Here is an 11500-nt window from a genome sequence, read left to right as displayed (position 1 = left end):
GAATATTCGGAATCTGTGTACGTGGGTTTCTGCTTTCCCCGAAAAAAAGGCAAATTCACTATTTATATAGTGGAAAAAAATTGTTAAAATTCCAAAATATAAGTTTTATTTAAGACACTTAAGACAGTTATAAATACATTTTAACCTTATTAAAAGTTATTTGTTTTCTAATTAGTTAGTTTTAAACATAAAATATGTTCCCAATTAAAAAAGAAAACGTTGGCCATCTGCAATCACATAACATTAGAATATCAGAACGTAAGTATTTCCTCATTAATTATAAAAAAAATGTATTTACAATAAGGTCTAGTTTTGAGTAGCACATTAAATATTAATAGACAAATTACACAACATTCATAAATTGCTGCTAAGCTACTTAAAAAAAGAATTTCATCTTGAATATTATCTTTTTTTTTAATCAGCATGCCACATAAAATTTAATGATTAAAGGTATATGCTAATAATGCCATATGTATTATATTAACATAAACAAATAATCCTTTTTGTGATTATAATTTTTTTTATAAGGTAAAGATTTTATTTGTACATTATTAAAATTATGAAATATTCAAATACCAGTAAAAATAAAATTTAATAATCAGTTAATAAATGACACAATAGTGATTTTTAACTCTGCTTTTTATGGAATAAAAAAATAGGAATTATTATAATATTGACCTTCTGTGACCAAAATGGACATTAAAATTCTGTGATACATTTATATTATTGTATATGAGAGCAGGATTATTGAAAAAAAGTCTTAAAAAAATGAAATAATTGATGACAAATATTTTCTTATTTGAATAAGTCATTCTATGAAAAATCATCAAAATGAAGTATAAGATTGTTGTAGTTGTATTTTTTTTTTATTAATAAAATCGAAGAACATAACATTTCATCGTATCACATACAAAATAATATTATGAACTTATTATATTAACTGCCTAAACATATATTGTGATATTTTGAATTTCCATACACATTGTCAGATGCGGATATTACAAATTTGAGCATGGATTTAATGAAGTGTGGAACCTAGTAAATAATAAAATAAAAAGTAATAGATAAGTCTTGTAGCTTCCTCTACTCTAATTCAACATTTTCATTTAATAAATATATATATGTACTGCATGAGGTCACTTAGCAAATTTAGGTTTGTTAATGATGGAATATTTAAATTTAATTTTTAATTAATTCTTGGTATAAACATATCTAGTGAGATGCAAGAAATATTTTTAGAGTTTAAACACATTTAATGGTTCCATACTTTTAATATTTGAGTGAGAAATATATAAATCAGTGAGATGCAGGTTTTTTTTTTTAAGTTAAACTCAGTGTATGTATGTGTCTTATATTTGGTATTTTGTTTTTCTAGTGAATTCGCCTTCTGATGATATGTCAGATTCTCGCAAGGTGATACATTTACAAAAAGTAAGGATGCTCAGCCGCGGTTCACGTTCGTCGTCCATCAGGATCACCAATGTCAAGTCGATCAAGCCACCAGATCCGGAGCTGGTCAAGAAACAGGAGGAGGAGAAACTCCGAGCTCAGGTAATAAAAAATTAATTTACCTTACAATTTGTTGATGTTTGTGAAGAACAAATGTTCTTCAAATATATTACAGAATACAGATGTTATTAGATTATTATTATCTGTTATATGTTGTTTGGCGGTAGAATAACTGCTGAGTGGGTGGTACCTACCCAGACGGACTTGCACAAAGCCCTACCACCAAGTGTACATACACATTTTAATATTAATGTTATGTAATATTACAGTTGCAGAAGGAAATCGTTTCACGTTCCCGTACGTGCGCCCACAGGGCGTACGAATGCACCCTCCCAGTGGTGGGGGGCAGAGTGTACTGCGCCCGACACATTTTGAACGACTCCACCGCGCCCTACAAGCAATGCGCTCATGTTGCGCCCTCAGGATCAAGATGCAACTTGCCCGCACCCATAGACAGGGATCCGGGGTAATTAGTAATTAATATTAATTGATTATAATGGCACACAAATATGAATTGGAAATGTTTTATTGGAAAGAAAAAGTTCAAAAACTATTAAACAAAATTTGTTTAGTAACTTTCTTTGAGAGCTTTGAACTTAGATTGATGATATGATTGAGTGTTACTGAGTTGTATATTTTCAGCTCAACATAAAGTAATCGAAAATTCAAGTATTATGATAATTAAAGAAAAACTGAATGGCGATTTAATTTAAATTTAATTATTTACCTAATTACTCACTTTTGCTTGACAGAAGTGATTGACTATTTCGTATTGGAATTTTTTAACTTGTCCTTAGGTCTTCAAATCACGTTATTTATTCAAAAATCTTCTATTGATTATAATTTTATCGTTTGTTACAATTCTTGAATGTATAGATTAGAATCAATATTGCCCGCCTACCATTTGTCTATGTGTAAGTCGAACAAGTGCCGTAACGCGTTACGTAACGAACGTGGTTAAACCACACATACATTATCCCTGCAAAAAAAATGTATGAAGTCTGGATGGAAAACAAGTGTGTGTAAAAGACAGTCGATCATGTGTGTGTTGTGGTGTTCCCTTACCCACACACAAAAAAATATATGAAGTCTGGATGGAAATCTAGTGTGAATACAGTAAATCATGTGTGTGTTGTGGTGTTCCCTTACCCACACACAAAAAAATATATGAAGTCTGGATGGAAACTAGTGTGAAGACAGTAAATCATGTGTGTGTTGTGGTGTTCCCTTACCCACACACAAAAAAATATATGAAGTCTGGATGGAAACTAGTGTGAAGACAGTAAATCATGTGTATGTTGTGGTGTTCCCTTACCCACACACAAAAAAATATATGAAGTCTGGATGGAAACTAGTGTGAAGACAGTAAATCATGTGTGTGTTGTGGTGTTCCCTTACCCACACACAAAAAAATATATGAAGTCTGGATGGAAACTAGTGTGAAGACAGTAAATCATGTGTATGTTGTGGTGTTCCCTTACCCACACACAAAAAAATATATGAAGTCTGGATGGAAACTAGTGTGAAGACAGTAAATCATGTGTGTGTTGTGGTGTTCCCTTACCCACACACAAAAAAATATATGAAGTCTGGATGGAAAACAAGTGTGAATACAGTAAATCATGTGTGTGTTGTGGTGTTTCCAGGCTGTGCTTCGAGCACGCTCGTGCCGCGCTGCACGCTCGCCACCGCAGCGCCGCGCCTCCGCCCCCCGTCACCACGCCCGAAGCCCTACTGCATCAGCTACAACACTATGTCCGGTGAGACCACCCACTGTTTCCTTTTTGTAGACCATAGGGATCGGCCCAGACAAAAATATTATCCATAACCACACCAATTCGCCACCAACTCAATAGGCTATTTGACAATGCGAAAAATAAATTGTGAATTATTGTAATCAGTGTATATTATAAGTTTAGAAATGGTTATTTAGTAACGAAACTTGAAAATAATACTGAATTTATTCAAAAATCAAAAAATAAAAATGCATTTTTTCAAACGTTTGTCACGTGACACAAAACGCTCCTGATTGGCCGGGCTTATGATCTATCACTTTCTTGTAAACTTTGCTTTTCTACTATATGCACCACAGATTAAAATACAGCAAAGTGAAGTCACCGACCCCATTGCAGCGCCATATTGTCCGAGTAGCGTTTTCGCGCGTTATTTAAATATGGAATTTTTAATATGATATTTTTCGACAAATATGTACTAGAAATAAAAAAATCAACTTTTACTGGGTCCCTTAACCACTACTTAATAATATAAAATGGATTTTAAAAACCAGTCAAGTAGCCTATTCAAGTTGCGCTTCAAAGTGGAACACAGTTCTCAATATTGCTTATCGGTTGAATATCTGACGAAAGAGAGGTACCTACCCTGATGGGCTTGCACAAAGCCATTCCACTAAGTGAACTACTACCTGGAACTTACCGACTGTACTAAGGTCTCTTCTCTTTGAAGGTTGGAGGTAATACCATTAAATATTTGCCCAAACATAGATCTGTAGTAGTTTCTAGTCAGGTCTATCTGAGCTTAGTGTAGAAGATGGAGAAATTAATTTTTAGTAATTGTCCACTATTGCCTGATTGCTTTCTTAAAGTGTCAATATCTTACTATTTAATTTCATTTTCAGTCCCGAGCGTACACGCACGACGTCTTGTGCTTCATCAGTGTCAGTGGTCAGCGATCCGGCTGACCAGGACCAGGTACCGACGCACGCTGTGGACCCATTCAGTGAGTCCTTTATTTATAAGGCATTTTTTCAAAATCAGTATTCCCAAAATAAGACATTTGTTGAGGTATAAATCTTAGATGAAGGAATATGCTTCATCCACATTTTTATTTTTATTTTTGAAATTTATTAAAAGTAAAATCAACAACAACAACAGCCTGTAAATTCCCAAGGGGCTAAAGGCCTCCTCTCCTTTTTGAGGAGAAGGTTTTGGAACATATTCCACTACGCTGTTCCAATTCGGGTTGGTGGAATACAAATGTAGCAGAATTTCTAAGAAATTTGTCACATGCAGGTTTCCTCACGATGTTTTCCTTCACCGCTGAGCACGAGATGAATTATAAAGACAAATTAAGCACATGAATAAGCGGTGCTTGCCTGGGTTCGAACGCGCAATCATCGGTTAAGATGCACGCGTTCTAACCACTGGGCCATCTCGACTTAAATTAAAAAAAATGTTTTCAGAGGAGATTGATGCTACAGCGGTAAATGCAAGCGTGTCCGCGTCGATAATGGAATATGCGAGCGCCAGCGATAGCGATTGCGACAGCGTCACCCTCGGACCCGGTGGTGACTGTCGCCACCGTGACAACTCCGACAACGAGGAGGCACCCTGCGAGACACAGCCCTTATGGTGAGTGACAGCATCATTTCCTGTATGTAAAAGGTAGGTGGACTGGCAAATGGCCAACTTGATGGTAAGTGTTTAAATAAAACTAGTTATAACGGATTTCAATCGCGTATATTAATTATTTTGGACATCCCGACGTTTCGAGCACTTTACATCGTTCGTGGTCACGGGTAGACAGGGTAATAATCGCAAAAATTTAAGACAACATTGATGGTAAGTGGTCATCTCCCTTACACTTTTTCTCACGCAGCCAATATCTAGCATAACAAAAATAAACTATTGGTTTTCCAGTAGCTCTGAGCAGCTGTAGTGCCTCCAATAAGAAGCCGCTTTGCATGATAGCGTCACTGAACAGATTTGCTCATAGCTTTAGACCTGATTGCAAATATAATCGTAAAAAAATTCCATGACCAATGAATTTAAATATATAATGAGGGACATATTGTGAGGAAGGCCTTGGGCATGAATGTGGATGGATATAGAGGTAGAGGACGACCCAAGAAACGATGGATGGACTGTGTGAAAGACGATATGGTCAGAAAGAATGTTACTTGTGAGATGACGTCAGACAGAGAAGTATGGAAGGAGAAGACATGCTGCGCCGACCCCGAATGAAATTGGGAAAAGGGCAGGAGAATGATGTTCAAAGTACTCTTAAAAATCCAAATTAAAATACATGTTTTTTGACGACCTCCATGGTCGAGTGGTGTGTACACCGGTTTTCATGGGTACGCCACTCTGAGGTCCCGGGCTCGATTCCCGGCCGAGTCGATGTAGATTACCATTAGTTTTCTATGTTGCCTTGGGTCTGGGTATTTGTGGTACCGTTGTTACTTCTGATTTCCATAACACAAGTGCTTCAGCTACTTACATTGGGATCAGAGTAATGTATGTGATGTTGTCTCATATTTATTTATTTATTTTATTTATGTATGTCAATTGCTTATCTGTGGCAGTTGAAATACTTTATTGAATAACTGTTAACATTCTCTACAGGAAGGCAGGTGTTTTCACCGCTGAGGAAGCAGTTAGTGAGGCCAAGAATGTGCTTCGATCTTTACAGTCAGCATACATAAGACAGATGGGCAGGTTGAGGACATTACTACAAACAGCAAGACTGCAATATGTTAAGTCATTGAGATCTGAAAAGGAGCAATATTGTAAGTAGACTAAAAATTATATTACTTGCTTTTGGAATCTATTAATAAAAAAATGTCAAAAATAATAGAACAAGCAATATGCTTAAATAATGTTTCAAATTATAAGCTGAAAGTAACTAAACTGTATATGCATATCTTTATTTTATTATTGTTATTTCATATTTAAGTATTTAATTTAGGCCATAGATTCCCAAAGTGTTGATTTCGACCCCTTGGAGAAACTGATTCAAAGTAATGGAATTGTTTGAATCAGTTTTTCAGTGTCCGGTCTAAAAATTGAGCCCTATTAATCAATACAGATCCTTATTTGAAGTTTTTCTTAATTGCATAAGTTGTGTTTCATGTATTTCAAGGAATAATTTTCTTAAATTTTCGTATTCCAGGCTCAATTAACTCCCAAGCCCGGAGCGGTCCACTCACAGTTCGGGAGCGAAGACAACTACGTAAGCTTAAAGCTTACGCCGGCTATCACAGGAAGCATGGTGTTGACGCTGTACTGGCTAGGAAGTTGCACCATAAACGGGCTAGGGTATGGAACAATTTTGTGCAATTATAAGGCTCGTATTGACAAGAAAATATTATATTAAAGAACTCACAGTGCCCCCAAAACCATAACATCAACTGCCTTTAAATTTGCCGCTGCAGGGCTGAGATCTTTTCTCCCTTTTGATGAGAAGATTTGAAGCATATTTCACTACGCTACCCTATTTCAATTTATAAACATTACTTATGAGGACATCAATGGGCGTTCATTAAAATAAAACTAGTTTTAACGGATTTAGATTTAGACGTAGACTCTACCCGTGACCACGAACGCTGTAAAGTGCTCGAAACGTAGGGATGATAAAAATAATTAATATACGCGATTTTTAATCCGTTAAAACTAGTTTTATTTCAATGTGTAATAATCGCGAAAATCTAAGACAACATTATGGGCGTTCATTAAATTGAGTAGATGAAGTAGCTTAACAGCTATGATCGATCGATATTTCCGTTTTTCAATAGAAATAAATGAAAATAACCATATTGGATTTGATCGTACTAATAGTATAGTACGACACAACTTAGATGTCGCATCGGCAAAATTCGTAAAACCGATCACATCCGAATTGAGTATGCTATACCAAATTATCAATTTTAATTTCTCACGCGAATATGATCTTTGCACAAACGTAATAACTTGTAATATCATATGACCTAATATATTCGTCAATTTGACGCGTCGTTTTACATGCACACGCTTTCTCTGACGCGTGAATCTATAGCGACGAATAGCGTCGAATGGCGCGATAGGGAGCTATTTCAATTGGTCGTGTAAACCGGTTCTAATTTCATTCCATTGCATTTTCCGATGCTACATCTAATTTGTGTTCTAATATACATTTTCAATGTTTCAGGCTAACGATGTATTGAACAGGCACATCCCGTCGCAAGGTCGCTGCACGTTCGTGGAGGGCGGCGTTCGCTGTACGACGCACGCTTTGCCCGCCGCCAAGCACTGCCTCAAACACGTACTGCACGACAGGCAACAGGTTAATTATTCTTTATTCTTATAAGCTAAGTATGTTGAATTATCTTTATGAAAGAGAGAGCATTGTATTTTTTAATTGAAGTCTATATGAAGATGTTCAAATCCATAATGAATTTAATAAATTTAGTTAATGAAGTCCATACGACTATTTTTTTAACTAGAACTAAAAAATTATACTAATTAAATAACAGTTGTCAGTGACTTGGGTCAGTATTTAATGAAGAGGTATACTCGCAGGCAGGGCCGTATTTAGGGGAGGGCAACCGGGGCAACTGCCCTGGGGCCTCCACATTAGTGGGGGCCACAGTTTTCAGCAAGTTAACAAATACCGAGATATAGTCAAATTATAATAATGTTATTATTTAATATTTTAAAAGTTACCAATACAAGTAAATAAATCATAGCTCACTGATTGAAATAAAAAAGTAATTTATTTATGATAATATAATTATTAGGTTGTTCACGCTTCTATTTGTCTAGGGCCCCCACTGCTTTGTGGCCTGGGGGCCTCCAGACCTTTAAATCCGGCTCTGCTCGCAGGTTCTGTTCGCTGCGTGCGGCGACGTGCGCGGCGGCGCGGCGTGTGGTGAGGCGCTGGCAGCGCTGCCGCTGCCGTCCGCGCGCTGCCGCTACCACGCAGCGCCGCCCGTCTACGCCGCATTCACGCTCAAGGTATAGTACGACACAACTTAGATGTAGCATCGGCAAAATTCGTAAAACCGATCACATTCGAATTGAGTACGCTAAACCAAATTATCAATATTTATTTCTCATTTCTCGCGAATATGATCTTTGCACAAACGTAATAAATGAAAATTTCCCGATACATATATCTAAGAATGTTTTTTTTTTTTTTTTTTTTTTTTTTTTCTCTTTAATCTAAGGAGCTACAGTACACAAAATTTTACAAATAATCTATATCAACTTAAGAGCTACTAAACATATTGTTAGATACGCTGTTAGCCCGGAGACACGTTTTATATAACCGTAATAATGCGACAGCTTCATCTGATACAGGTCGGGCAAGGGCAATGTTACAACCGCCAATTCCTTGTATCATAGGATAACGGCCAACGATCTCCCGTCTTTCTGTTTCATTGCGAATACATTCAAGTAAAACATGATGTACATCTTCAGGTTTTTCGCAATCAGGGCAGTTAGGAGGTATAACTTTTCCCATCAAAAAACCGAATTTATTCAACGGGATGTGTCCAGAACGAAGTCGCAACTATCTAAGAATGTTTTATTAGCCCGACTTAGAGTTTGAACCCAGGACTTCGAGCCTATTGTTGGGCTGATTTTAATAATGAAAGTCACTGACTGGTTCACGATTTATTAACGAGATGGTACAATTATACGGACTGTGATGCACTAGATAGACACTATCTTTACATATGCAATGCTTCGACTTTTATACATGATATATGCCAAAGAATATGAGATACATAGATGTGAAATATTTTAGTCATAGAATATGTAACTTTACTTACTGTTTACTTTAATACCTATGTGCATATACGGCACAAGCCTTATATATAACTAATAAACAATTGAGGTAGTCAAGCCGATAAAATTATAATAAAGCAGTATCGAAACAGTTTTAAGAACAGTATAAATCAAACAATTTTCTTATAACTTCATTTATATCATATCTTTCAAATGTTAAACTTATTACATATTTCATTACAGAAAGATGGATCGGACAGCGAGTCAGACTCACATTCAAGCTCGGATCTCTCTCACACAGAGGTTCAAACGCCAGAGGACAAACCGACCATCAATGAGATGGAGCCACTGTCGGAGATGCAGTATGACTGACATTTGGACTTCAGTCACGGCGTGTATGACGATTATTGGCCTGACTAGTTGGATAACAAAGAAATCCGCACTGAAAAGATAGTCAGAATTTCAAGAATAGAAGAAACAGTGACATACAATAACCTCCATGTTTAATCAGAAGCAGTTACAGAGAAGTGTAATATTAAAGAAAGTTAGAACTTTGTTAAAGTGCCACGTACATCGAATTTATATAGACGGCAGAAGAAAACTTATAAACAATATTCAACTAGGTGCTTTAATCACCTTACTTAAGCCGTTGAGAGAAAATTGTCGCTCCTACATATAACATAATATGGCTTATCTAACTGAGGTTATTGATGGTCATAGATAGACAAGAAGCAATCTACTGCAAACAATTATTGTTGATAGAATCGTTTTGAGCCTTGTGGTATTGTATGGGTTAACTATATACGATCTGGAAGTTATGTGATAAAATGAAGATATGTGATGTGTGTTATGACAAAATAAAGAATGACAACTGATTTTGATAAGAATGATTCCAAATAGAATTTGTTTTACTTTAAATATAGGAGACAATATGCATTTATATTAGTGAGAAGTGTTTAAGTGAAGTTAAAGTGACTAAATAATAAATAATGCACAAGTTTCCTGAACATGGTAAGAAATGGACAAAATATACATATAGTAAGATTAGATGCAATATTACATTTCCTTTATATTATAGTTATTTGTAAAGTAATAAAAATCATAAATACCAGCAATCCACTGATATTTAATGATTAAAATATTATTTGTATTATTGTTCTCTGTTCAGAAGAGCTATAAGTATTAAGGACTATTTACTATTGTAAGGATATTGTACCAAACCATATTATGGTTGGGTACTTTTAGTCTATTGGTCTCATAAAAGCACTTTCGATTCATCATATAACTGTTGAATTATATGTAAAGCTACTGCCAGTTCAGTTGAAGCATCTTCTGAGTACTTATATTCTTGAAACAACAAGTATGGTCACATCTTTTGAGAGATTTCACCTGTAGAAGTTTCGCCTTTTAATTTTAGAGTCAAATTAAAAAAAAAAACATAATCATCATTCCATATTTGACTATTGATATATCATGATGCTCAGTTAATTCCGGCAAAACTGTTCTCAAACAATTGTCACAGATAGTAGTACCACACTGGTGGTTTCTTCACAAACTCAACTGACACTGTCTAAGTCTGTAAATTCTGCTTTTGAATATTCAAAGTTTGCTTTCCAATCTCTCTGGCAATTTGATAAGCTTTTCCTGCAAACGTAATGTGCATTTTGGCTCCACTAAACTAAACTTAAGCCCATGAAATTGAATAGGCATCATCAAAATGTAGAAGAGTTTCGAGAGAGAATATAGAAATTGTTATCCAACAATTTGAATCAAATTCATAATACTGCAAGGTTATTGATAATGTGGAATGTAAAATTGTTAACACTATTTACCAAACTTAGTAAAATGTTAACACTATTTTTCAGTTTCAAAATCAGATTTCATATATTATTCTTTAACAGTAAATGTACTTCTAGGAGCTATATTTATACATTCGATAAGTTTGACTTTGTGGACTACCTGTACTACTACTACTGTGGTTATACATTTAAACAAAGGATAAGAAAGCTTATTTATTAAAGAGAAAGCTTAATTTATGAATGAGTTTGAAATTCAATATGCGCTTAGAATTTCTAGGAATGTCTAACAAACTGTTCCCAATAATGAGACTCTGTATGGGTAACCAATGCCATACAATGATATGTATACTTTAAACTCTTAGTTGTTGCTGTAAGTATTAAAGTTGTTACTTTTTTATGCATACATAAAAGTCAACTATTGACTACGCCAGTACACTACATGCTCGTCCCGATGTGTTGGTTTCAATTTTTTTTCTTACAATATTTCTCCTACCATAGTTTTAATTTTACATGTATGGAGTACAGATGGAAAGCTTGTTTGTTAGGTGATACAATCAAACGATTTTCAAAAATCACAACAATTACAAGTTCAAAAAATGACTATTTTTTAAGTTTTTATAACAATAATCAAAGGAACAAAGCTTGTCAAACTGAAATACAAATTGAAATTAATAAAAGACAGAAATAATA

At 35.2% G+C, this 11500-nt stretch overlaps 1 protein-coding gene across 1 annotated transcript; it reads left to right on the top strand.

The window, feature by feature from the left end:
* The first annotated feature begins 3 nt into the window (after positions 1-3).
* Positions 4-9609, top strand: LOC124541150 (KAT8 regulatory NSL complex subunit 2). Its single transcript, XM_047118999.1, has 11 exons — positions 4-258; positions 1376-1551; positions 1779-1975; positions 3156-3269; positions 4145-4245; positions 4709-4877; positions 5871-6034; positions 6418-6563; positions 7432-7566; positions 8106-8237; positions 9255-9609. The coding sequence occupies exons 1-11, from the start codon at positions 195-197 to the stop codon at positions 9381-9383; spliced, it is 1527 nt and encodes a 508-aa protein (XP_046974955.1). The 5' UTR covers positions 4-194; the 3' UTR covers positions 9384-9609.
* The last annotated feature ends 1891 nt before the right edge of the window (positions 9610-11500 follow it).

The sequence above is a fragment of the Vanessa cardui genome, chromosome 27, assembly GCF_905220365.1.
Source record: "Vanessa cardui chromosome 27, ilVanCard2.1, whole genome shotgun sequence".
In the NCBI taxonomy this organism is placed as follows: Eukaryota; Metazoa; Arthropoda; class Insecta; order Lepidoptera; family Nymphalidae; genus Vanessa; species Vanessa cardui.
This window is presented reverse-complemented; position numbering and strand designations above follow the sequence as displayed.

Coding starts and splice junctions, on each gene's coding strand:
- LOC124541150 (XM_047118999.1), top strand. CDS start 195: ATGTTCCCAATTAAAAAAGAAAACGTTGGCCATCTGCAATCACATAAC. Junction 1,552..1,778: donor AGGAGAAACTCCGAGCTCAG/GTAATAAAAAAT, acceptor GTAATATTACAG/TTGCAGAAGGAAATCGTTTC. Junction 3,270..4,144: donor CAGCTACAACACTATGTCCG/GTGAGACCACCC, acceptor TTTCATTTTCAG/TCCCGAGCGTACACGCACGA.